At 43.8% G+C, this 26107-nt stretch overlaps 1 protein-coding gene across 1 annotated transcript in view; it reads left to right on the top strand.

Moving 5' to 3' along the window:
* Positions 1-16098, top strand: part of OCIAD1 (OCIA domain containing 1) — a 42339-nt gene extending 26241 nt beyond the window's left edge. The window contains exons 6-8 of the mRNA XM_082249502.1: positions 5847-6070; positions 12261-12401; positions 15867-16098. Of these exons, the coding sequence (XP_082105628.1) occupies positions 5847-6070; positions 12261-12401; positions 15867-15904 (403 nt within the window). The 3' untranslated portion in view covers positions 15905-16098. The remainder of the gene's footprint in view (positions 1-5846; positions 6071-12260; positions 12402-15866) is intronic.
* Positions 16099-26107: the final 10009 nt, after the last annotated feature.

Raw genomic sequence — 26107 nt, 5'->3', positions numbered from 1 at the left:
AGAGGCACCGAGTAATCTTTGGGAGTGAAGTGCTTGTGCTCACACCATGCAAAGAAAGATTTCCAGGTACAATAGTAGATCTTTCTGAAAGTGTTTTTTTCTTGCTTTTAGCAAGGTAGGAATGATAGACTTAAGACCAGTCCTTTTCAGAGCCATGCTATTAAAGTCAGAGACTTAGAAGCAGGCTGGGGCTGAGGGTCCTGAGATAACAGGTCTGGCCTGTTGGGAAGAGGCCTGGGGTCATCTCCCAGAAGTCTGAGCAGGTTTGTGTACCAGGTTCTTCTGGGCCTGTATGATTTAATGAATATCACCATTTTCTTCTCTTGCTCTTATTAAGCAGATAAGGAAGAATTCACACATGGAAAGGCATAGATTAGCCTGAAGACCAGGGATTTATCAAGGGTGATGGTAGCGGACCAGTGGTATTGGCCACAAACATTGGTAGCTTGTTGAGGCTAGGACATCTGCATCTGGAGTTTCCCATTTCTGACATCCAAGTTGAGTATGTCTGGGTGAAGGGCCCATTTCCCTTGATTCATGCTAATACCAGCATATTTAATTTACCTTTTGTGGATGAGAGATACCTGTGGTCAGAAAAAAACTAGAAAAACCTAATGATTGTAAAGTCTTTAATTAAAAATAACAAACCCGTTTTACTTACCTACTCTTTTGCAGTGGATTTGCACAGAGCAGCCCAGATCCTCTTCTTCTCGGGTCCTTCTTCGTCTCTCCTGGCCCCTCCCTCCTGTTGGGTGCCCCCACAGCAAACAGCTTGCTATGGGGGCACCCGAGCCAAGTCACAGTTCTGTGTTTATCCATTCAGACACGGAGCTGTGTCCTGGCCCCGCGCCCTTTCTATTCTCATTGGCTGGCTGACTGACTTTGTTTGACAGCAGCAGGAGCCAGTGCCGCCACGCTGCTGTCTCAGCCAATGAAGAGGGTAGTCCCTGACAGCCGAGACATTCCTACAACATGGCTGGAGCCAGAGGGACCTCGGGTAAGCATTAGGGGGCTGCTGTTCACAGAAGGCTTTTTATCTTCAAGCGTAGAATGCTTTAAGATAAAAAAAACCTTCTGACTTTACAACTCCTTTTAATGTGAACAATTCACCAGGAGCAGATGGCTTACTCCTGAGAGTTCTCAAAGAACTTAGCCATGTTAAAGCTAGTCCCCTTTAAATAGGGACTCTAGCATAGGAAATAAACGTTTTAGTGTAATATCTGTAAAGAAGACATGCTGCCACACAATGAAGTTGGACTAGAAGCAATTCAGTCTGCCTGTGTAAAGGGTTCTTTAGTGTTACAGCTGGCCATACATGTTTTGATATTTGGCTGGTTTCAATCCATGTTTGGGCACTGAGGTTGTACATTTAATAGTCTTTCTGGATTTTGCCTTTTAAATTAGCGCCGCAGGCTATAGCCTGCAAAGCTCATTAGTGTATTATGGAAGTCTCCACTCCATCAGAACACAATAGCTTGTCAGTGAGGATTCCCCTATCAACAGTGTGTGTGGATGAGAGAATTGAGGCTTGTACATGAATATTGAAAATTGTAGTAACGTAAACGCACACACTCAGGTTGAACAGAAAGGATGGTTGTGTTTTTTTTTTTTTCAACCTTTAAAAAAAAAAAAAAAAAAACTTTAAAAGCATCTCAAACTTTCTGCCTGCTGAATCGTTAAAGGATTTTCTTCAATTGGTACTGTGAAATGTTTAAGACTGAGGCATAGGATCAACTACCAGGACAGACTGCTTATTGAAGAACACTTCTTGCATTGCATAAATCTCAGCAATGATTTTTGGAGCAGTGACATTTTTTTCTAGAGTCATTCAAACAATTGCCAATTCTATTTGTTCACAAGCAGGGAATATCTTTCTAGATTTTGCAGGTTTCAAGGCTTGAGAAGGCTTTCACACACAGCAGCAATGAGCTTATCCACTTCAGCAAGTATGTTGCTTGAAGCTCCCTCTTAAAGAGGTTGTAAACCCATACAACTTTTTTTTGCAACCTGTAAGAGAAACACATAATGAGCATTGCATACTAGCTCATTATGAAATACTTACCTTAGAACGAGCCCCCGCCGTGCCGCCCGCTTACCTCTATGACGGGCGACATGTCCAGTCGCCTGTCTTCCAGGATCGCGGCATCCGGCCATCTGATTGGCCGGAGCCGTGGTGACGTCACTTCCACGCACGGTCACGGCACGGGACTCTGAAGGAACGGCACCAGCGGCCGTTCCTTCAGAGCGCATGCGCCAGTGACGTCACTGGCTGCATGTAAGGTAAATATCTCCTAAACGGTACATGTTTAGGAGATATTTACAGTGCCTATAGGTAAGCCTTATTATAGGCTTACCTATAGGTAAAAGTGTCAGAGGAGGGTTTACTTCCTCTTTAAAGTGTAAAGGTGGGGAGGGAGAAAAAATCTTCCGCAGCCTCCTCTAATACTGCTTTTTATATCCTCCTCATTTTCTTCTGTGTTGACCTCTTATAGGTGTCAGGGAAATGGCCATAGGAGAACTGGCAACATTGCCAGTAATAGAAATGGTCGCTCCTGACTCAACTGACACAGCCCTCTGCTGGCCTGTCAGGGAAATGGTGTAACGTTAAAAAACCATACCCCGTGGAGAAACCATACCGTCGTCACTTCCGGTCTGAAACAGCTGAGCAGCGCAGCAGTGCGCATGCTCAGAGCCCCGTATACGTAAATGAACATGAAAGAATTTGACAAGTGCGCATGCTCGGTGGGCATGAAATTCTCACGGCACTGTGTCTAATGTAATACTTGCGGCGGGTACATTAAAGCACTTCGGCTGCAACATCAATCATCTCCTCTGGTATCGCTGTAACTTCCCTCATCTCCGGTAATAAATATAAAAGCGGCGGCGGAAGTATGAGCTGTAAATGTGACGGCGATCGCGGCTCCGTGATCCGCTTTTATATTTATTACCGGAGATGAGGGCAGTGACAGGGCGAAGAGCGGAGATGATTTATGTTGCAGATAAGCTGTTTTAATGTAAGCGCCGCAAGTTTAACTACCGTGAGAAATCCATACCCTCCGTAGCTGAACCGGAAGTGACGAGGGTATGGTTTTCTCACGGGTATGGTTTTTTCACGGAACAATGGCCATAGGAGAACTGGCAACATTGCCAGTAATAGAAATGGATGCTCCTGACTCAACTGACACAGCCCTCTGCTGGCCTGTTAGGGAAATGGCCTATAAAAGGTGGCCATAGGATCAGACTCATTGCTGGATTATCTCTCAGCTTCCTGTGTTCCTGTGCTTCCTGTTTCCTGTTTGGATTTCCTGTTGTGACTTGGCTTGTTCCTGATTCCATTTGATCTCCTGCTCCTGGTTTGACCCTTGGCTTCTCCCACTGACCGTGCTTCCGTTACCTACCGTGTATGACCCCGGCTTGCTTCAAGACCTCGGCTATTCTGGTTGTCTCCTGTGCATGACCTCGGCTTGTATCACGGTTTCCGCTACTAGAGACTATTCCTTGGCACAAGGTAGCCCGGCTGATTCAGAGCCTTGAAGACTCATACCCTGCTGCGATTCCAGCCTGTTCCAGTTCGCTCTCGGATTGCTCTGGTTCTACCTACCTGCCTGCAGCTGGTAACCCGTGCCACTTGGGGCGCCACACCCTTTGTACCATCTCCAGGGGTGTGCCACACTGAGCCGCAAGGGGAGCCCTCTCAGCACCTCTGCCTCGGATCGGGTAACCCTGACAATAGGACAGGCATATCAGGATCCAACTTGGGTAGACATGGAGGACCTGTAGAAAGGGGTATGGCTTTTTTGTAGCCCTGGACAAAGATGGCTGCATGAAAGCATTATGATTGGTTGTCATTGGAATTGTGCCAAAAAAGAAGAAAATTCTGCTTTCATCAGGCCACTTGTTACGTGCCTGAAAAATAAATAGAATCAGATGCAGAGACCAGCATTTATTTTGGTTCCTCTTCTGGAGCAAGGGAAACCTCTTCACTCTAAAGTTGAGTGTTTTTCGTTTGGCACTATGTATCATATATGGTGGGAGTGTCAGAAGTTACAGGGTTTCTGGAACAAGGTTTTTGTTACGATACAGAAGGTTTCGGAAATCCCAGTTCCCCCAACAGTCTCTTTTTGTTATGTTAAATGAACCAGTTGAGCACCTTCCCCACTCTAAGCAGTGATTTATCTTCTTTATGCTTTTAGCTGCAAAACGTACTACAGCCCGGTCTTGGAAAAAGAGTGTATCGCACTGTATAGGCAAAAGGTGTCTTGGATATTGCTCAATGAACAAATTGCCAGTAAAATTAGTTGTGGAGCCCCTCTGCCGATTATGTTCACGTGCCGCATTTGGGGCTTTCTTCCCTCCCAGGCCTCTCACTGTTCTCTTTTCCATTTCCCCTTCTGTTTTCCCTATTGTATTCTTATTTTTTATCTGAGGCTCCTCTTCTTATATGTGCATTTGCCTAGTGAATTGACTGGTTTCTCCCAATAGTTCTTGATTCCGATTGTGTACCGATTCTTCTCGATGTTCTGTTCCGCCTACACGTAGACTGAACATGGCTTGAAGCTACTTAGATGTTTAATGTTCATTCTGTTTCTCTCCCTTTTCTCACAAACCTTATGGAGAAACGCCCTTTATTCACTGTATTTTCAAAATCTGATTCCTAGCTGTGGTTACGATTTTAGTACTTTTTTCTTTGTCTGATGTCTTAAATCTTAAATAAAAATTATTGAAAGTAAAGTTGAGTGGACCTTCGCCAGAGCAAATGTTCGCCTGGTTTTGGCACTGCTCCTTTTCACCTGGTCTCTGCCATAGCTACGTATGAGGGTATTTCCCTGTGGGGTACCCATGCAGTAGAATGCAGACTAAAAGGTAAGCATATCTGGAAGGCTTACGCAGCAACGCGGGGGTAGACTGTCCTGTAGCGTAGTCCATGTGGTAATGGGGCTGGAGGAAGCACCAGAGTACATTTTTATAAGGGCTCTAGGCTGAAGTAGCGCTAAAGTATGCAACCTGTGGCGTGTCACTCCTGCTCATCTACCTGAGACTAGGCTCTGAGTGGTTGAATTTCAGTGCCAAGTTTGAAATGTTTACACTGTAAAGTGAATACACTCCAAACATTGCTCAGTCTGATGGAAACAGTCAGCGATTTTAGGTTGACCTTGTCTTGCCTTTCCATGATGCTGGACTGTATAAAGAGTCCAGGCTCCAGAGACCTTCAAGGTCTGGGTTCCGTAAAAAAGGACTACGGCCCTGGAACTTTATAGCAGCCTGCAGTAAGTGCCAAGGTGAGCGCCCATGCAGAATCTATTGCCCAAAGCAACATTACAGGCCTTGCCCACAGCATGAGGTCCAGGTGTTTATGCGCCAATCCAGATGAACTGCTTTTTTTTGTGAAAACACAATAATGGAGATGGTTGAAGAGTTAAATAAAGAATAAAAAAATAAATAACTACCTAGTCAAGCTAAGAATGATTTGTCCGCAAGGGATAAGAGGTCCACCTTAGGACAGGGGCAAGAAGCTGAGGACTCATGAAGTGGGGTAGGGTTAGGGTTATGAGAGGTTGTGACCTCAAAAGCTTTGCCAGTGCCCAGTCACCTGAAGGTACAGGCCTACAACTCGGGGTATACGAAACATTGCCTGCTTCCTATAGTGTATGATTATGATATCCCTTTTTTTTATTTTAATCGTATGCTTACTATGTGTTTCCTAGGTATGTGACAAGTTAACTTTATTATAACATGTAGGTGGTGTAATCTGTATAGTAAAACGTTTGGTGCCCTAAATCGCAGCCTAATCTGTATAGTGTTTTACATTTTGGATTTTATGTTTTGTGTCATTTTAATGCTTTCAGAAATCCGAACAGCCCAGGACTGAATGCTGGTTATTCTTTCAGAAATCCGAACAGCCCAGGACTGAATGCTGGTTATTCCTATGATGATAGTGCAACCTCACCATCCCCGCCCCCTGTACCCGAACCTCCTTCCAGTCAGTATAAATCCAGGCCTGCAGAAGTGCCATTTAGTGCTACCATGAGTGAATCCTCCACATCAGGAATTACCGATCACCTTGCACAAGGTAATTATGTTCTCTTTTACTGTATTAAAGTGATAGTAAAGTCTCTGTTTCTCTATCGTTCATTGACAGACGCAATCTCTGTTCTTCATAACAGTAGGGTTATGCTGCCCCCTACAGGAGTAGGACACTAGGCAGTAAAAAGTTCTGTCTACGCCTATGGGCAATCTCAGGTGGTACACCCCCATTCTGCTATAGGATGTCAGTTTTAATCTGCTTAGTCAGGAGTAGGGACCTAGTTCCTTGCTGGGATCTATGGTCCTGGCAAAAAAGTTTTTCTCTAGTTAGCTTTTTTTCTCCGGATTGTTTTACTGTGAGATCTACAAGCAACTAAGCTGGATCTGGGCGACTGGCTGAATGTATAGATCCAGTGGTCACCCCAACCAGCCAGCGAATGCACGCATACCCCATCTCCGTGCTAGGTCGGCTGCGACATAGTCCCACCAGACGGGGACTGGCCCTGCAAGTTAAACGTATCGCCAGGTCGCACACGACCAGGTCTAGACCCGAGTCGCAGTGTTCCTATTAGTCGACAGCCCCCCCACACTTCGGTGGAGAGGGGTTCTGTCAGGAGATGGTGCCCGCCTATTCCAGGTATGGTGAGTTTTGGGGTGTACACGGGCCCCTTCCTAGGACGGTTGGACCCTCGGGATTCCCCCTCTGTTATGTCAAGCACCCCCCATTACCGGGTGGTGAGTCTGGGGGGTCTCTCTCTCTGTCTCTTTCTCTCTCTCTGCTGAGGGTCTTCAGTGCCTTTGTGCCTAACCTCTTGGGGGGCGCTTTAGCGTGGTGGGACGTTCCTATATTTTTCAAATTTTTTCTGCGGGTTTCCCTGGTGTGGCATGGACCCTGTGGAACACGTTTCCCCACCTGACCCCCTCTCGGAGGCCGCATGGCCCCTCGAATCTTAGCCACCCATAGATACACTGTCAGCGGTCCTGGAATCTTTTGTGTCCCGGGTGGAGGCGGCCTTTAACCACTTAAGTCCCGGAGGATTTGGTTGCTCAAAGACCAGGGCCTATTTTGCGATTCGGCACTGCGTGACTTTAACGGACAATTGCGAGGTCGTGCGATGCTGTACCCAAATTAAATTGACGTCCTTTTTTTTTCCCACAAACAGAGCTTTCTTTTGGTGGTATTTGATCACCTGTGAGATTTTTACTTTTTGCACTATAAACAAAAAAAGAGCGACAATTTAGAAAAAATAACAATATTTTTCAGGGTGTTTTTTTTTTTTTTTTTTTTTTTTTTTTTTTTTATGAAATTCCCCCCCAAAAAAATGTAAAAATCTAAATTTTTAACATTTTAGGCCAATTTGTTTTCTGCTACATATTTTTGGTAAAAAAAAAAAATCGCAATAAGCATATTTTGATTGGTTTGCGCAAAAGTCATTGCGTTTACTAACTATGGTTAGATTTATGTCATTTTTATTTATTTATTTATTTATTTATTTTTTTAACTACTAATGGCGGCGATCTGCAATTTTTTTTTTTTTTTTTTTTTTTGCGGGACTGCGACATTGCGGCGGACAGATCGGACCCTTGACTGACATTTTTGACACTTTTGGGAGTACCAGTGACATTACTACAGTAATCAGTGCTAGAAATATGCACTGTTACTGTAAAAATGACACTGGCAGGGAAGGGGTTAACTTAGTGATCAGTGGGTTAAATGTATCCCTAGGGGCGTGTTTCTAAATGTGGGGGGGCGTGGCTAGTTATGTAACCACAAAGACATACGATCCTACATAGCAGGATTGTGTAGTTTCTGCAGTTAGATCAGGGAGAATGACAGGCGGCTTTTTTTTACATTAGCCGTCTGCCTTTCTCCCGCTCCAGCGGGAGATCGCAAGTGACGGGCGGACATCGGAGTCACCGGTCACTTGCGCGGGGATGTCAGTGAACGAGCGGGGGTGGGAGCGCGCCTCCGGCGGTGCGCGCTTGCCCCCTAGAGGCTCCTGGGCGAGCGACGTAGCCCTACGCTAGTTTGCCCAGGAGAGCCAGACTGCCGCGGTAAATAGTCGTGCGGCGGTCGGCAAGTGGTTAAGGGGCGAAGAACCAAAAAACGCCTCCCGCCTACCCCTGCCTCAACTGATGGGTCAGATTCTGAATATGATTAAGCCATCGCACACGTGGGTCTCCCTGCGGGGTCTACTGCCTTGAGCCCTGTCTCTTCTGATAGTGAGGATGACACCTCTCCTTCCACCACCGTGCAAGAAAAGACGCTGGTGGGTGCACTAGTTGTATCTGTGTGTGAGACCCTTAAAATGGAGTACGTAGCTGCGACTGAGGGGCAGGTTATGTTTGGCACTCACAAGCCATCCAGAGCGGTTTTCCCCATTCCCACGTATTTTGACAACATTGTCAAAAAAGAGTGGAACCGCCCAAAGCGTTCCCCCTGGGGTGTCTAAGCGGATTGCTAGATGCTACCCCTTTGAGGAGTTCCTTTATAAAGAAATGGACTGTGCCACCTACGGTGGAAGCTACCTTGATTCCAGTGGAGGATTCCCCGTTTTTTAAGGATCTGGCATATAGAAAGTTGGAGTCTGTGGCCCGCAATATGTACTCCCTGGCGGGATCTGCACTCAGACCGGTGTTTACTATTGCCCTTGTGTCACAAACCTTGACTGAATGGGCTAAGTTACTGCGCCAGGACCTGGAGGGGGAACATCTCCCCCCTGCCTTTGCAGAGCTGGCAGACTATTTGTTTCAGGGGCTGCAATTTCTTTGCGATGCCTCGCTGGATGTGGCTCCACTATTTGCGCAAATGTTGGTGTCAGAAATGGTCGTTTGGCATATACTTTGGCTAAAATGCTAGTCTGGCGTATCAGACTTCCAAGAAGGCCTTATCTGATCTACCTTTTCAAGGTGATTGCCTGTTTGGGGTTAACCTTGATGACCTTATCAAAGGTCTTACAGGGTGTACGAGTACCTTTCTCTCCCAGGCTAACAAGGGTAAGGACCCTCGTTGTAGACGAGGTTCCTCCTTTTCAGCACACAAAAAGTTTTTTCGAGATCGAGTTTGGATCCGCCCTCCGGTAAGGCTCTTTCCTTCCAATGTGCGACCGTCCCCAGATCGCTTACAGGCTTTCTTTGGGGCGGTGCAGGACCTGTTACAACAAGGAGTAATAGTTCCGAATTTGAAATGTTTTAAGGGATTTTACTCAAACCTGTTTACGGTCCCCAAGAAAGAAGGCAAGGTGCATCCAATTCTGGACCTAAAAGCACTGAATTGCTTTGTGCGAGTTCAAAAACTAAAAATGGAATCCATTCACATGGTGGTGGCTTCCCTACATCAGGGGGATTTCCTGGCCTCCATAGACATCAAAGATGCCTACCTTCACATCCCAATATGTGCAGGACATCAACGGTTTCTGCGTTTTGCCATGGGAGAGGATCACGATCAGTTTGTGGCATTACCCTTTGGTCTCGCCTCTGCTCCTCGGGTCTTCACAAAGGTCTTGGCTCCGGTCCTTTCATTGTTACGCCAGCGGGGGATATTGGTCCTGGGTTACCTGGAAAATTTGCTTCTCCATGCAGAGTCTCCCACGGCGCTAGTGACAAACCATGAGAACTCTGGAGGAGTTCGGGTGGATTCTGAACCTTCAAAGGTCGTCCCTGGTCCCTTCCATGAGACTGGATTATCTGGGCCTGACTTTGGACTCGTCCTCAGCCAGGATGTTTCTTCCTCCGGACAAACTCCACAAACTCCAGACTGTGATTCTGCTATTGCTGTCCAGCAAATGGTCGTCTCTTCTGACTTGTATGAGAGTTCTGGGACTGATGGTGTCGTCCATCAAGACGGTCTCTTTCGCTCAGTTCGCCCCTCGCCGCGCTTGGTACGCCGACCTGGTCAGGCTAGTCGCAGACGTTCCTTGGAGACTTCCTCTCATGGAGGATCTGCTGTCTCAAGGGCCAATCTTCCATCCTGCTTTATAGTCGCTGGCTTTGATGGCTTGGCTGTTGAAAGCCAGGTGCTGAAGGGCAGGGGATTGTCTGCTTTAGTGATCCCCACTCTGCCTAAAGCGAGAAAAGTGACTTCTAGAAAGATCTGTCCTTGTATGTGGAAGTCGTATATTGCATGGTGTGAGCTTCTTGGGGGTTCCCTCTCGCTCCTACTCGGTGGGTCGGATCTTGGCCTTCCTTCAACGGTGAGTTGATCAAAAATTGGCCTTGAGTACTCAAGGGGCAGGTCTCCGCCTTGGCAATTTTCTTCCAAAGGCCGTTGGCCACCCATTCCCTGGTACGTAACTTTATCCAGGGGGTGTGACACTTGGCACCTCCGGCGAGACCACCATTGCCACCTTAGGACCTTAATTTGGTGCTGTCGGTTCTCCAAAAATCTCCTTTTGAAAATATTCGGAAGATTCCCCTGCTTACCTTATCCCAGAAGGTGGCCTTTTTGGTGGCTATTACTTCTGTACACAGGGTGTCGGAACTGGCAGCGTTGTCCTGTCGTTCTCCCTATCTGGTTGTTCCCAGGGATTAAGTGGTGCTTCGTCCAGATCCAAAGGTGGTTTCCAGTTTCCACTTAAATGAGGATATTGTGCTACCCTCCTTGTGTCCTAAACGTAAACATCCTAAGGAATTTGCACTGCATACTTTGGATGTGATTCGGGCAATCAGGGTATACTTTGTGACTACTGAGTCTTTTCGAAAGTCAGATTTGCTCTTTGTACTCACGGATGGACCAAAGAAAGGGCTGCCTGCATCTGCTGCAACTTTTTCCAGATGGATTAGACAGACAGTTGTGCAGGCTTATTCAATTAAGGGTCATACTTGCCTGCTCTGTGCAGTGGTTTTGCACAGAGCAGCCCAGATGCTCCTCTTTTTGGGTCCCTCTTCATTGCTCCCTGCTCCTCCCTCCTGTTTAGTGCAACTTGCTATGGGGGCACCCTAGCTGAGCCGCAGCTCTATGTATCCATTCAGACACGGAGCTGCGGTCGGCCCTGCCCCCCCCTCTCTCTCTCCTGATTGGCTAACTGACTTTGACAGCAGCAGGAGCCTATGGCACCACCACTGTGTCTCAGCCTATCAGGAGGGAGAGTCCCAGACCGCCAGGGGACTTATGGACATCACTGGATCGAGAAGGGGGTCAGGTAAGTATCAGGGGGGCTGCTGCACACAGAAGGCTTTTTTATCTTCATACATAGAAGGCATTAGGATAGTAAAGCTTCTGCCTTTTTACAAGCACCTCAAAGTTTTATTTTTTTTATTTTGGTTCACATTCCCTGTATTAAATAAAAATGTTCCCAAGCTTTACTGATCCTCTTTATGCTCCTGCACTGTCCCCAGCTTCCTCTTTGGGCGGAAAGGGACTCAAGTCATTCTGCCCATTTTTCTGTGAGTCCAGCCTATCATTGACACCCCCCTTTTAGGTGTGCCTTATAATTTAGGCTTCGCTGACAGTACTCAGGACTGAGTGATGCTCACACACCATTACTTGACCACTGCTCAGTCCAGAAGGAATGTCTGCCATGTACCGCTGCTGAGAAAGAAACGGAACCTTCTTTGACATCACTGGATGGATTAGAACACTTGTATTCTGGGAGGGGTACACGGCAGGTTGTTCAGAAAAAGATTTTCTTTTGTTCCTCCACACTATTTTACTCATAAATGATGCCATAGTATATTTGAAATGTCTGTTATCCAATTGGTAGATCCTTTCTGCATCTTTTAAAGCATATATGGTTATTTTAAAGCAGTAGTGCAGTCATTCTAGTGGGTCATTTTAAGGCGATCACAAAGCTTTCCAAGATGATGGAGGATCACCTACCATTTTATTTAATCCTATATACACCACAGGTCTTGGTATACCAGCCATTCAAGATCTAAAAAACCTAAAAAGCAAATCCTAATTCAATATCTTCCTTCTATTCCTTGCTGGAGCAGCAAACAGGTTTCCCCTTGATGGGCATTTTGTTCATTGCGATCCTGAAATAAATGACTGGCCCAAGTCTTCCACTGAAAGGTTTTTTTATTTGAAGATGAGGGTTATAGACTTCTTGTACCAAAAACGCCTGTACTCTTCTGATGATCCACCGTGTGGGAACAATGTCCTATTTGGTCTAATCGTGCTGTAGTGTAAAACCTATAAGCCTTTAGAATATTAAAGGTCCTTTTCACTACTGAAAACATCATGCTATGGGCATCTTTTTTTAATCAAAGTCCTGTGTTTTTTATATTATGTGCAGAGCCTGATTATGATGAGAAACCAGCAAAACCACCACCTATGACTTACGAGGAGCTGAGGAACAAAAACAGGGGTGCCTATGATGTACTAAAACCACAGACTCCAGAGAGGCCCATACAGAGCAGAGCACCAAAGATTGACGGTATTTAATTTATTATTCATTTCATTTCATCTCCTCAAAATTTTTTTCAAAACTCATTATGGCTTGTATTCGAAATAATGAGCCCATCCCCACTGTGTGTATGTGTTGTGGCATGTGGTAAAATGTCTAAAACCCATGCGGTAATTCATTATGTGCTGTGTATTGCAGTGCGATTCGTTGTGAATGGATACCCCAACACATCGTACAGTAGAGTATAATGCACATAAAGTGCATTGGGTTTTGAAAAATGGGTAGTGCGTGTTTTTTTCATCCAAGGTTTTTTTTTAAACAAGTTTACCTACTTAAATTGGACTTGGTATTCTCTTCTTGAAATCCTCTATGCAGTGGACTAGGAGGAGGAGAGGACAGGGATGGGAGCCAATCTGGTGTGTCCCTGTATCTCTTCCACAGCCTGTAATTGTAACAAAGTGATCGGTGTCATCCATCTGGCTGTGCTTTATGAAGCCATACAACCTTACAGTATGTCTTTATAGAAGGGGTGTCAAACTCGGTTGCATTGCGGGCCGCATCAGCATTATGGTTCCCCTCAAAGGGCCGGTTGTATCTGTAAGACTAAATGTCCAAGCACCCCAACCCCCTTACATCAGATGTCAAGAGCCTACCCCCCCCCCCACCCTCCCGTATAGCACAGCACAGCCCAGTTACCTTGTGCTGCTTCCAGGAAGAAGCTGGGTGCAGAGCTGGAAAGCATAAAGTGTAGGGTCCGGAGGAGGACCAGAGGAGGGCAGTAGTCAGCTGCCAGAGTCTGCTGAGACCAGGGTAGGCTGAGAGAAGAACTTCTGCAGCACAGAGCAGCACAAGATCTGTAGGAGGAGTTCTGTCCTTCTCTCAGCTTCTGACTCCTGGTAAGGGCAGGGATGAGTCTCTCCTGTCTGCTGCCAACTGCTGAGACAAGGGGTGGACGGCGAAGAGGGGGGTGCCTTAGCTCAGGAGAGGTGCGAGGGCCACATGAAATGGCCTGGCAGGCTGGGTTTGGCCCCCGGGCCTTGTGTTTGATACCTGTGCTTTAGAGGGTAGGAAGAAACCCATCCAAGCTCAGGAAGAACATGCTAACTCCATACAGATGGTGTCCTTTCCAGGATTTGAACCATTCTGTTACTGTGCTGCCCATTAAAACTAAAACATACCAGAGATGTTGTGAGTCTGTCCTAGGAGTTGGGTATGGATAGTGCCCCCTCAGTGCAGGGGAAGGCCAAGGGTGTTCATTTGTCCATGGGCGTTTCGATGGTTGTCATTTTGAAGGGGTCGCTAAGGCTGTGATCAGCTAAGGTGTATCCTTTATACTTGCATACATTAATAGGAGTGGCTAACATAAAACATATACTGAGAGCATTTAATGCTTGGTAGTGCTACATATTGGTTGCATAATACTTTGCCTCTCAGTGCTGGTCCAGGAAATTTCCTCTGGTGCTTATTTTATATTTCAAAGCGATTTCAGTTATTCTGAATTTACAGCCTAAGACTGGGTTCACACTGCTCTGACATGAAAGTCCCACGACTTCTGATCCGACTTTGCCCTGCAACATCGGTCAGACTTTAACGAACAGGATTCGAATTGAGATGAGTGAAACTTGGGCTGGTATGGATTTTTTTTTTTCAATACATTTTGCAGTGCTAACATTACCTCCTGAGCACAAGTCGCATGTCACAAGTCGGAACAGTTAAGATGCTGATCCGACTTGGATATGACTTCAGTGATATTCAATGGGCTGAAATAGAACCAAAGTAGTGCAGGAACCTTTTCCAAAGTCAGACCCTCACAAGTTGGACCAGTTAAGACGGCTCTCATAGGGAATCATTGATTATGCGACATGTCAAAGTCGGAGCATATGTCGCACCACTGTGAACCAGGCCTTATAGAGGTAACAGTCACAGAAGAAATATGGTCATGGAGAAATGGGAAGCTATATAAACATGTTAATGTCACAACCATACTTTTAGAGAATTGCTACATGGTGGAATATAGCTACTTAACAGTGCACTGTAGTTTCCCACTAAAATGACAAATACAGTATGCAAGTTCACTATGTAAAGAATATATTCATTACAAAAGACTGAAGGAGTAGGGCAAGGGTCTTCAAACTATGGCCTTCAGTTGTTCAGGAACTACAATTCCCATCATGCCTAGCTAGTCATGTCTGTGAATGTCAGTTTTACAATGCCTCATGAGATGTGAATTTCCGCAACAGCTGGAGGACCAAAGTTTGAGGATCCCTGGAGTAGGGTAATCACATTGTCATTGGACAAAAGATCTTTGTTCAGATGTCTATGATTGCAGATGTTCAATTATACCTGCAAAGCCTCATTCACATGGGCGTACCATTTTTACACCCATACTAAAGGCATCTTCACCTACGTGGGGTGTCCCGTGCAGACAACCTGTGCAAATCAATCACGGGCGGCCGGATGCATTGATTTCCAAGCATATCCTGGCGTGTACATCCATTTGTGTCCAATGCATGGACCAAGATGCAGACAGACTGAGTCTTGATCTGGGAATGAGCTTGGAGATCTGTGCAGCCAGCATTCTTTCAGTCACTGATTGGAACAGGCTGTCTGCATGAAACACCTGTGCATCCCACATGGGTGTACAGATTAGTATGCCCATGTAAATTTAAGCCTTAGGGCTCTTTCACACAGCCCGTCCGTCAGGCGGACTCCGTTTATCTCAGCGGGGATCGATCCGCTGAGCAGGAGGATGACAGCTGTTCTCTGCACTGTGTGCGGAGACACAGCTGTCAGTTCCCCATACATCTCTATGGGGGAATCGGATAGGAACAGACCGTCGGTCCGTTCTCATCCGATCCGCTGGACGGATGTAAAATAGGGTTTCCATCCATCCAGATTTGACGGATCGGATGTCAGCGGACATGTCTCTGCTGACATTCGATGCCCCATAGGGATGCATGGGGGGACTGTTCAGATCCGCCAAAAAAACTGACAGGCGGATCTGAACGGTCCGCCTGTGTGAAAGGGGCCTTATGGTTCTTTCACACAGGCTTTCCTCCCAGCGGACTCTGTATTGCTCAGCACGGATCGATCCACCAATCCCCACTGAGCAGGCGGATGGCAGATCCGTCTCCGCTTACTTTGCAGAGACAGACCTGTCACATCCCCGCTCTCCTCTATGGGAGATTGGATAAAAGTCCTCCAGACGGATGGAAAATAGGGATTCCATCCGTCTGGATTTCACGGACAGGATCGAATAGCAGCGGTTGTCAGCGGAGATGTCACCGCTGACATCCGCCACTCCATAGGGCTGCATGGAGCGTCTGATCAGGTCCGTCTTAAAAACTGACAGGTGGACCTGATCTGAAAGCGGCCTAATTTTAAGCACTTCTGTGAACCAGGTGGGGTTTTGTGATTTAGAGTTTGATTAGATGATGGGATAGGAGCATGCATTGATCATTTTCATCATCCGTGTTGATATTTTTTGTGTTTCAGTAAAAAAGAACCAATATGGGGATGTGTGGGAAGACTGAAAAGCTGCCTTTACTGCTGAGGATATGTCATCATCTGCAGACAAAGTCTGTAACTAATGTTGTTTTCTGCTAATAAATACACAAAGTGTGATCTAATTGCATTTAAGGAAATGCATACTTTATCTTTTCTTTAGGTGAAAAAAATAAAACTCGTTCTATTTTAGGAAATTAAATTAAAATGTACATTTTCTAAATGCTTTACTGTCCTTTTTTTCAGTTTTTTCTTGAGTTGCAAAAAATAAAGTGAAAATGTGTTGGGAGGTTTAAATCTATGTATAGTTAACCACTTCACCCCCTTAATGACCTGAATGCTAAATAATATGCACTGTTACTGTATAAATGACACTGGCAGGGAAGGGGTTAATACTGGGGGTGATCAAAGGAGTTAAATGTTTGCCTAATATGCTTACTGACTGTGTGGAGGGGATGGTTCTGTGATAGTCACAGAGAGATCGCAGTTTCAGCTTAGCTGAAACTGCTGATCTGTCCCTGCCTGTCTGACAGAAGATCCGCCTTCTTTGTTTACATAAACAGGCGGGTCTTTTCTCGGTTTCTCCGACCATTGCGGGAGGGCAGCAGCAATCGCCGCCGCTCCTCCTGTACCCTGCCTCCCGCTGTGTACGCGGCACCGGCAGCGTGCGAAACCGCATGCACTCCAGTCACTGGACGCAGTCGAGCCGCCCTTCCGCAGTAAAAAGGCGGCGGGCAGTCGGCAAGTGGTTAAAAACAAAGCCTAAATCCAAAATCCAAAATTTTAAATCATGCAGCTTAAAAGTCCTTATGTGTGATGCTGCAATGGTTTTGTTCTGGCCCCCCCCCCCCCCCCCCCTGCAGGTAATCCTTCAAGTAATACTTTATTTTCCAGAGTGGCTACACTCGCTTCACTACTACTGAGGGTAGAGCCATGGTTGTCACACTAGGATTTTCTGCTGATTTGGACTATAAACAATTCTACATCTTTTTATCTCCATTACATGGGAGTGTGGGAATTTGTAGTTCACAAAAGATAGCTTGGAAGAAAGAGACCGCTTGTGATTTTTAGTTCATTTCACAGGAAGTGACACGGACACTGAAGTTGATTTACCAAAGAAAAATATGGAATAGACTGTTCACTTTTCAAGATAATTTACTTCAGAACTTATAGAATGAGGTGAAGCCCTGCTGACTACTACTATGTGCATGCAAAAATGCTGTTTTCCTGGCATGTGATTAGATATTCTTTACAAAGTGGAATTTCACCACATTCACTAAATTCTGGGGAAGATTCCCTTGCAAAGGGAACAACCTATATTTGTCTTTCGCATATCAATTTCTGCATCTCTGGCAAGATCCACATGTATTTTCTGTACTTGAGGGCTGGTATGATGCAAAACTTTACATTTATATTCTTGGGTTTAGACATCCTTTAACCACTTGCTGAACATTCTATAGCAAATTTACTGCTAGAGGGTGGCAGCTCTGTGCAGGATCACTTATATATACCCATGTGATCCTGCACTTATGCCTGCAGGGGGAGCGTGCGCTGCCCGCGGGCCGCTTCTGCTGTGCTTATTCACAGCAGAAGCTGATCTTCAGGGGCCAAGCACTCAATGTCTTCTGGCACCTGCCGATCATCTGTAAACCACACAGAACGGGGCTCTTTCTATGTAAACAAAACAGATCTCCACTCTGACAATGAGGGGGGGGGGGTGGATTCTGTGTTCCTATAAAGCTGAGACTAGAATCCATCTCTTCCCTATTAGAAGCAACACATACAGTACATCAAAACACTGACTAGGCACACAGTTAACCCTTTGATCACCCTAGATGTTTAACTCCTTCCCAGCCAATGTCATTTAGTACAGTGACAGTGCATATTTTTAGTACTGATCACTGCATTAGTGTTGCTGGTTCCTGCAAATTGTCAGTGTTGTATTGCTGCCATATTGGAGTCCCACTATAAGTCACTGATCACCACCATATAAAAAAAAAACTCCATAAATACATACCATAGTTTGTAGACACTATAACGTTCACGTAAACCAATCAAGATACGCTTATTGTGATTTTTTTTTTTTTTTTACCAAAAATATGTAGCAGAATACATATTGGACTAAATTTATGAAGATATTAGACTTTTTCAATTTTATTGGATATGTTTTGTAGCAGAAAGTGACAAATTTTATTAGTGTCGCACGACCGCGGAATTGTCGGTTAAAATAATTCAGTGCTGTATCGCAAAAAGTGGCCTGGTCATAAATTGGGGGGGGGGGGGGGGGTTTAAATCCTCCAGAGGTCAAGTGGTTAAAGAATAATTGTACTTTCAAATAGCATTCTGCAACATGCACACAATATCTAGCAAGTTTATAAAAATAGCATTTTCTAAGTAGAAGAGCCAGTGAGGGTGGGTACTGCAGTGACTTCCACTGTTTCCAGCAAATCCCAAATTACACCAACATCTTAAATCCCCAATAAAACCCAAAAACTTGAATATATTGCAATTTTCCAAGCCTTAAATGTGGTGGCAGCCTTTGTTTTTATAGGATTTATTTTCACCTGTTGCTCTTGACAATAAGGCTGGCCATACATTTTACATTTTTTTTTTTTGTACAATTTTCCTTTAGAGTTTCCAAAACCATTTAATATGAGATCAAACCTAAACACTTATCAGGTAGGCCCTTGCACTACATAGTTGAAGGTAAATCTAAAGGAAATTGAACAAGAAAATTGTATAAATGTATGGGCAGCTTAATGGGCCATACACACTATAAGATTTTCTGAAGATTTTTTCCTTTAGATTTACCAAAACCATATAATATGAGGTCAACCTAAACACTTTCAATTTGTATACAATCTGGCAGGCCCTTGTACTACATAGAAAGGTAAATCTAAAAGAAATTGAACAAGAAAATTGTATAAATGTATGGCCAGCTTTAGTCTTTTTTTTTTAACAGACCAAGCTGTCTAGCAAAAGAGGGTTGAGACGAACCATTTACACCAACCAGGTATACAATGGTCAGTTTTTATTTATTCATGCAAAACCTTTTATGCCAAAAGAGATAAAAAAATGCTTAACCAGCTGGCGAGAGTTTAGCTTTAATTGTTAATCAAGCCCATAAAATTCTTCTAGTAAATTGAACACTACAACCTCCTTATATTGAATATGATGATGTCCAAGGGGTGTCTGTGGCTCCTCCATCCAGAGTGGAGACAATCCAAGAACAGGAAGTGGGTTACTGGCTGCATCACCAGGTGAACAAAAAGAAAAAACCGAATACAGCCATCACATCTAAAGATGGGGTAATCGGCTTTAACAACTCCTTACAGGAATTTGTCACAAGCAGACTTACATGTGACAAAGGCATGCAATAAGACTTTATGTGAGCTGTGACATTAGCAATTTACTGACCTGTGGGACTAGAGTGGAGTTTACATCTACGGTAGGCAGAGTGAACCTCAGGAGACATAAGGGAGGGGCATGTGTCATTGTTCACTACCAGCCAGTTTAAAGGCCTTTGTCAATGAAATCCATTAACCACTTCCTTCCCAAGCCTATTCTGACTTTTCGCTCCTACTTGTAAAAATCTACTTTTTTTTTTTTCGCTAGAAAACTGCTTAGAACCCCCAATATTCTATATTTTTTATATATATATATATATATATATATATTTTTTTTTTAGCAGAGACCCTATAGAATAAAATATGTGTTGCAATTTTTTATGTCACAGTGTTTGCGCAGTGGTTTTTCAAACGCAATATTTTTGGAAAAAAAATATAAATAAAAAAGACAAAACGGTAAAGTTAGCCCAATTTTGTTTTGCATAATGTGAAAGATGTTACATCAGGTAAGTAGATACCCAACATGTCATGCTCTAAAATTGCGTCTGCCTGTGGAATGGGGGCAAACTACAATGCTTAAAATTCTCCATAGCCGACGCTTTAAACGCCTTTACAGGTTACCAGTTTAGAGTGGCACAGGAGGTCTGGTGCTAGAATTATTGCTCTTGCTCTGATGTTCACGACACTACCACATGTGTGGTGCGATCACTATTTACATATGCGTGCGGGAGTAAGGTATGCATTCGCATGTATGCATGGTGGGACGGTGGTGCTTTCAATTTATTTTTTACAAAAAATGTAACACTTTTTTTGTACAAACTTTATTGCTATCACAAAGGATGAACAACATCAGCATGAGCCATGACAGGTCCTCTTTATAGAGAGATTTGGGTGGGAAGTGGTTAAACATCAGTTTAAGATGCTTCAGAGATCATGCAGAATTCATTGAGAGGTACATTTGACCAGCTTCAACAGCGTTTTGCATTCATATATACACTGAACAAAATTAAAGATGCAACACTTGTTTTTGCCCCCATTTTTCACGAGCTGAACTCAAAGATCTAAGACTTTTTCTATGTACACAAAAGCCCTATTTCTCTCAAATCTTATTCCTAAATCTGTGTTAGTGAGCACTTCTCCTTTGCTGAGATAATCCATCCACCTCACAGGGGTGGCATATCAAGATGCTGATTAGACAGCATGATTATTGCACAGGTGTGCCTTAGGCTGGCCACAATAAAAGGCTACTCTAAAATGTGTCGTTTTACTGTACTGGGGGGGGGGGGGGGGGGGGTCCAAAAACCAGTCAGTATCTGGTGTGACCACCATTTGCCTCATGCAGTGAAACACATCTCCTTCGCGTAGAGTTGATCAGGTTGATTGTGGCCTGTGGAATGTTGGTCCACTCCTCTTCGATGGCTGTGCGAAGTTGCTGGATACTGGCAGGACCTGGAAGACGCTGTCATATACGCCGATCCAGAGCATCACAAACATGCTCAATGGGTGACATGTCCGGTGAGTATGCTGGTCATGCAAGAACTGGGATGTTTTCAGCTTCCAGGAATTGTGTACAGATCCTTGCAACATGAGGTTATGGTCGTGGATGAATGGTACAACAATGGGCCTCAGCATATCGTCACGGTATCGCTGTGCATTCAAAATGTATATGTGTTCGTTGTCGATAACATTCGCCTGCCCATACCATAACCCCACCACCATGGGCCACTCGATCCACAACATTGACATCAGCAAACTGCCCACACACACACGACACCATACACGCTGTCTGCCATCTGCCCTGTACAGTGAAAACCGGGATTCATCCGTTAAGAGAACACCTCTCCAAAGTGCCAGACACCATCGAATGTGAGCATTTGCCATCTCAAGTTGGTTACAATGAAGAACTGCAGTCAGGTCGAGACCCCAATGAGCAGGATGACCATGCAGATGAGCTTCCCTGAGATGGTTTCTGACAGTTTGTGCAGAAATTCTTTGGTTATGCAAACCAATTGTTGCAGTGGGTGGCTGGTCTCAGATGAATGTGGTGGTCCTGGGCTGGTGTGGTTACACGTGGTCTGTGGTTGTTAGGCTGGTTGGATGAACTGCCAAATTCTCTGAAACGCCTTTGGAGACGGCTTATGGTAGAGACATTAACATTCAATTCACAGGCAACAGCTCTGGTGGACATTCCTGCAGTCAGCATGCCAATTGCACACTCCCTCAAAACTTGTGACATCTGTGGCATTGTGCTGTGTGATAAAACTGCACATTTTAGAGTGGCCTTTTATTGTGGCCAGCCTAAGGCACACCTGTGCAATAATCATGCTGTCTAATCAGCATCTTGATATGCCATACCTGTGAGGTGGATGTGGATGAATTATCTTGGCTAGGGAGAAGGGTTTACTAACACAGTTTTGTGAACAATATTTGAGAAAAATAGGCCTTTTGTGTACATAGAAAAGTCTTAGATCTTTGAGTTCAGCTCATGAAAAATGGGGGCAAAAACAAAAGTGTTGCCTTTATAATTTTGTTCAGTGTATTTGTTTGAGAATGCAAAAGCTGCTTGAAGAAAACAAAAGCCAGCTGACACAGGCCCTTAAAGTGGTTGTAACACATATCTGTAGTATTTACCTGTCTCTCTGATGCTTCCTGTCTCTGTTATCAGCTGGAGTCAGTTCTGACAAGTTCTCCAACATATGAGCTAAAAAATTTGAGTTGGGGGGGAGGGTGTTTAGAGGGAAATAAGCACTGAGCTTGTCTATTAAGAATACAGTACAGCTCTGCATGTTCCTGCGTTCCTCTGCCTATGTGGAGAGGGGGTTGTGTCCCTTTCCTCCAATCAGCTCTCACTCAGTGTAAGTGCAGTCTCTCCACCCTTCCCTATGTACTGCTGGCAGAAGAAGAAAGATTTTTAACACTATCTGCACTTTTAAAAGAGTGTAGAAGGGGGAAGACAGCAGATATACAAGTAAAACTTCTGTAGGAGGATTTGTTTCATCTGAGGCTATTCACTTCACTGAGTATATGTGAGGGTTAACAACCACTTCATGCTCTCTACCCAATGTACTCATGTAAAGTTTGTCAGCTTCTGCTGACTTTACGCTATATACAGCAGCCAGGACCATTAAGGTGTATGCTGGACCCATACAGGCTATGTATTTTAGTAGACTGGATTTAAAAACACTATTATAGTAAAGCTTTTCTTGGACGCTATGCCTCTGGAAAAGTGCAAGGTTTGTCTTACAAATACTGCTGTTAAAATTGAATACCTATATGGAGTGTCCTATACACTTTCTGAAAATCATATGTAGAAGAAAATTAATAAATTTTCTGCTGAATAAATTTGTGTCAAGTGGGTTTCTCATCTGTCAGTGCAAATCAAATCGGCCACAGAAATCCAGAGTGGGTTTATCATTGGCGTCATTTCTCACCATTGAAATGCATAGGCTTGTGCATGTCATTTTATTTTATTTTTATTAACAGATCAACAAAGATAGTTGTAGGTTTTACCTACTGTGAACTATGGGATTGCTGCATTGGCAGTAGCCAGTATGAAGACAAAATACCAGACAAATTACTAAAATGACTGGATGAAACAAAGTTACTACCCAGGCAAAGTTTGGAGCTGGCAGCACATTCCACAACAGCTGGGAATCAAACCTTTAATAGTTGTTTATTAGGCATAAGAATGCTACTAAAAACCAAAAGAGAATATTTTTGCTCAGTTACTGTGACAATGCACTGAACGGAATAGATGTCTTCATGATAGAAAGTATACTAGCTATAGCTTTCTGTTGCATATTGCATTTTAACCACTAGGTGGTGTAAGTGTATGATGGTAAGATAGTAGCTAGTTAGTGCACACTTACCCATACTGTTATATACTGTTCCCTATAAGAGAGAATAAACAGAAAAAGCAATTGATGTTTTAATATATTTTATTGCAAATACAAAAATATAACAGAGGGGTACACCAAATGCTTGTGTCGCTGTATCCATGTTGTGATCAAATCTAGGAAAAAAACAGAAGAAAAGATTTCAAAATTGCCAGAAACTGTGCATAAGAACTGCCTTGTTCCAAGAACATATTTTTGTGTGTGCAAACTAGAGTTCCAAACTGGGTATACAGACTACCAGATAAAATGGAAAGCACATTTTTGGATTATTGACAAAAGCGGTCTCCGTAACTAGCATCATTTATAAAGACTGTTCACCAAATGTAGAGTGACAAAGCTGAAAATCAAAGAAAGTTAAATGTAATATAAAGTTAACCTATTATGAAGGAGTTACCACACTTTGAGTAACTGTCCTAAGACAATGACACTGATGATAAAAGTCAGAGGAAAGTCTCATGAAGCAACCCAATCAATTAGGGTCACATGACAACCAGGCAGTTGGCATTTTTATGAATTTAGATCTACAATTGCAGCCTCAATTTTTATTTAGGATTTGTTTTGGTTGGGGTGTGTATGTCTGTGCTAGGACTGTAAAATAGCTAACTTTTATCTGTTTATTATCTTGCATGACAAACATGTAAAATCCTTGCTGGCTATCTGGATTACTGAAGTAAGAGAAAAGGCGCAGTACACAGTGTCCAGCATGTTCTTTTTTTTAATGTAGGTATTTGGAAACCTGTGTTTATATTTTGCTCATGTAGGGTTCTGCTTGCCATTTACAGAAGATATTTACACACATGGCGGATACGAGCCTGCACTAGGCAAGATTTTAAACGGTGAATAATGAAGCAAACTTCCGCTACCAATCAATATCCAATCATCATCATACTGTACTGCAGGGATATAATTATGGGCTTCTATTTCTATCACTTCCATCTATCTTGACAAAATGATCATCAAGTTCTTTAATTGCAGCCATCCTACGTCTGATCTAAGCACTTTTGCCGAAACGAATATTAAAATCTTGCTTTATCTTGAAACTGTCTCCTTCTTAAAAGTAATTTGTCATCAGAGAATTCAGGGCTGCCATTGCTAGCCTCTCGTTCTAAAAATCCTAGCTGTCTGACTCCAGTGCTAATCCTCTTGTTTAATAAGTATGTAAAGCCAAAACTTATTTGGATGGAGTGTAGAAGGGTTAGACTGTCAGTTTTTTTTTTTTTTGTCCTTGTCCCTGCTGGGGAGATTTATCCTTTCCAGGTTTGTCCTGTTGACCACAAGAAAGTGGTGGGAAATCTTTGAGTTGTCTAATGCCCCGTACACACGCATCGATTATTGGCCGGGAATTTTCGGCCAACGGCCGATCGGCCGTTTTTCGGCTTGTTAGTATGATGCTTCCGACAACCGACTCCGACTTTTCGGCTGAAAAAAATCTGGTGTGCATGCTATAAAATTTTTGTTGCCCAACAACACAACGGCAGATTTTCCGTCAGTCAGTACAGATTTCGGCAGACAAAAATCTGATGAGCAAGACTGGGCATGCTCAGAGAAGAAAAAAAACACACGGAAAGTAAACCAGCACATGACATCACTTCAGAAGTAGATTTTTGTTGGCCGAGTAAATTCGTGTGCAGTCTAGGCACATTCCAACCAACAAAACACCACTCTGGACAAAAGTCGGACGAGCGGTCGGCCGATAATCGTTGCTTGTGTACGAGGCATAAGAGGAGGTGAGGGAAGGGGAAAAAAAAAAAATAAATTATATATATATATATATATATATATATATATATATATATATATATATATATATATATATATATATATATATATATATATATATATATATAAAATTTCTCTTTTTTTTTTTAAAGGGGGCACTAGTTCCAGTTACAACTGTCTAATAGGGGATATCCTTTTGCTTTTAAGGGATCTCCTCTTACCTCCTGTAGGATTTCCTGGACAGGAGTTGAAGGGAAATCTCCAAAAAAGAACAGACGGAAAAAAAAAAATTCACAATTTGCCTCTTCATCTCTAACCAGGTGTAAGGTGTTCCTTACTTGCCTGCATACTTGTTCAGGCCAGGGACTATTGAAGTTAGGGGGTCAGTATAACAGCCAAGCAACTAGCGCTAGATCTCCATCTCTCTCAAGACAAGTTTACTCTTACTACATTCCACTACAACTCTGCTATGAATTACATCAATTACAGGAAGCAGAATGCTTCTTTGGCTTCCATTGAATTTGTCCTTCATTTAAAGCAGAACTTCACCTATAACTACTTGATTAAAAAATATTGTTCTTTAGCAAGGAACATACATTCCACATTAATAATTCTGCTAACCACTTCCAGCATTGCTCCAGTTTCTTCTTGCTGGAGGCTGCCATTTTGCTGAAGCCCAGAGCCCCTGAACAGCAGTAAGTTATAAAGCGGAACTAAACCCATCAATTTAATGGTTTCAAAAAGCAGTTAGGTTCCTGGAACATCGGGATTGCAAACGGTTACATTTTCTTGTATCCTCAACCAAACTATTAAATGGCTGGAGTCATAAACTGATCACATGTGCAGCACCATGACAGTTGCTGATCAAATAGAAGCAGCTTCCTTGGCTGTAAAGCAAGGATTCTCAAACTACGGCCCTCCAGCTGTTGCAGAACTTCACATCCCATGAGGCATTGTAAAACCCTGACATGCACAGACAAGACAAAGCATGATGGGAATTGTAGTTCCTGAACAACTGGAGGGCCATAGTTTGAAGACCCCTGCTGTAAAGAATAGGAGGGTTTAATTCAGCTTTAAGGCTGTTGGCAGATCGGCCTCCACAAATTCATCAATGCCTAAAAATGGGGAGCAACCGAGCATGTGCAGAGCAGGGTGAGACAGTGTATTACTGGATTTTAACAAGTATAGACAATTATTTTCTAGGTTTTAAATAGCTATACCTATAAACTAATTGAAGACAAACTCCAGATAATACTTTTTAAGCAGTTAC

This window comes from Pelophylax lessonae, assembly GCF_965119305.1.
Source record: "Pelophylax lessonae genome assembly, chromosome: 1".
Classification (NCBI taxonomy): Eukaryota; Metazoa; Chordata; class Amphibia; order Anura; family Ranidae; genus Pelophylax; species Pelophylax lessonae.
Note: the sequence above shows the minus strand (reverse complement) of the source record. Positions and strands in the feature narration are given on the sequence as shown.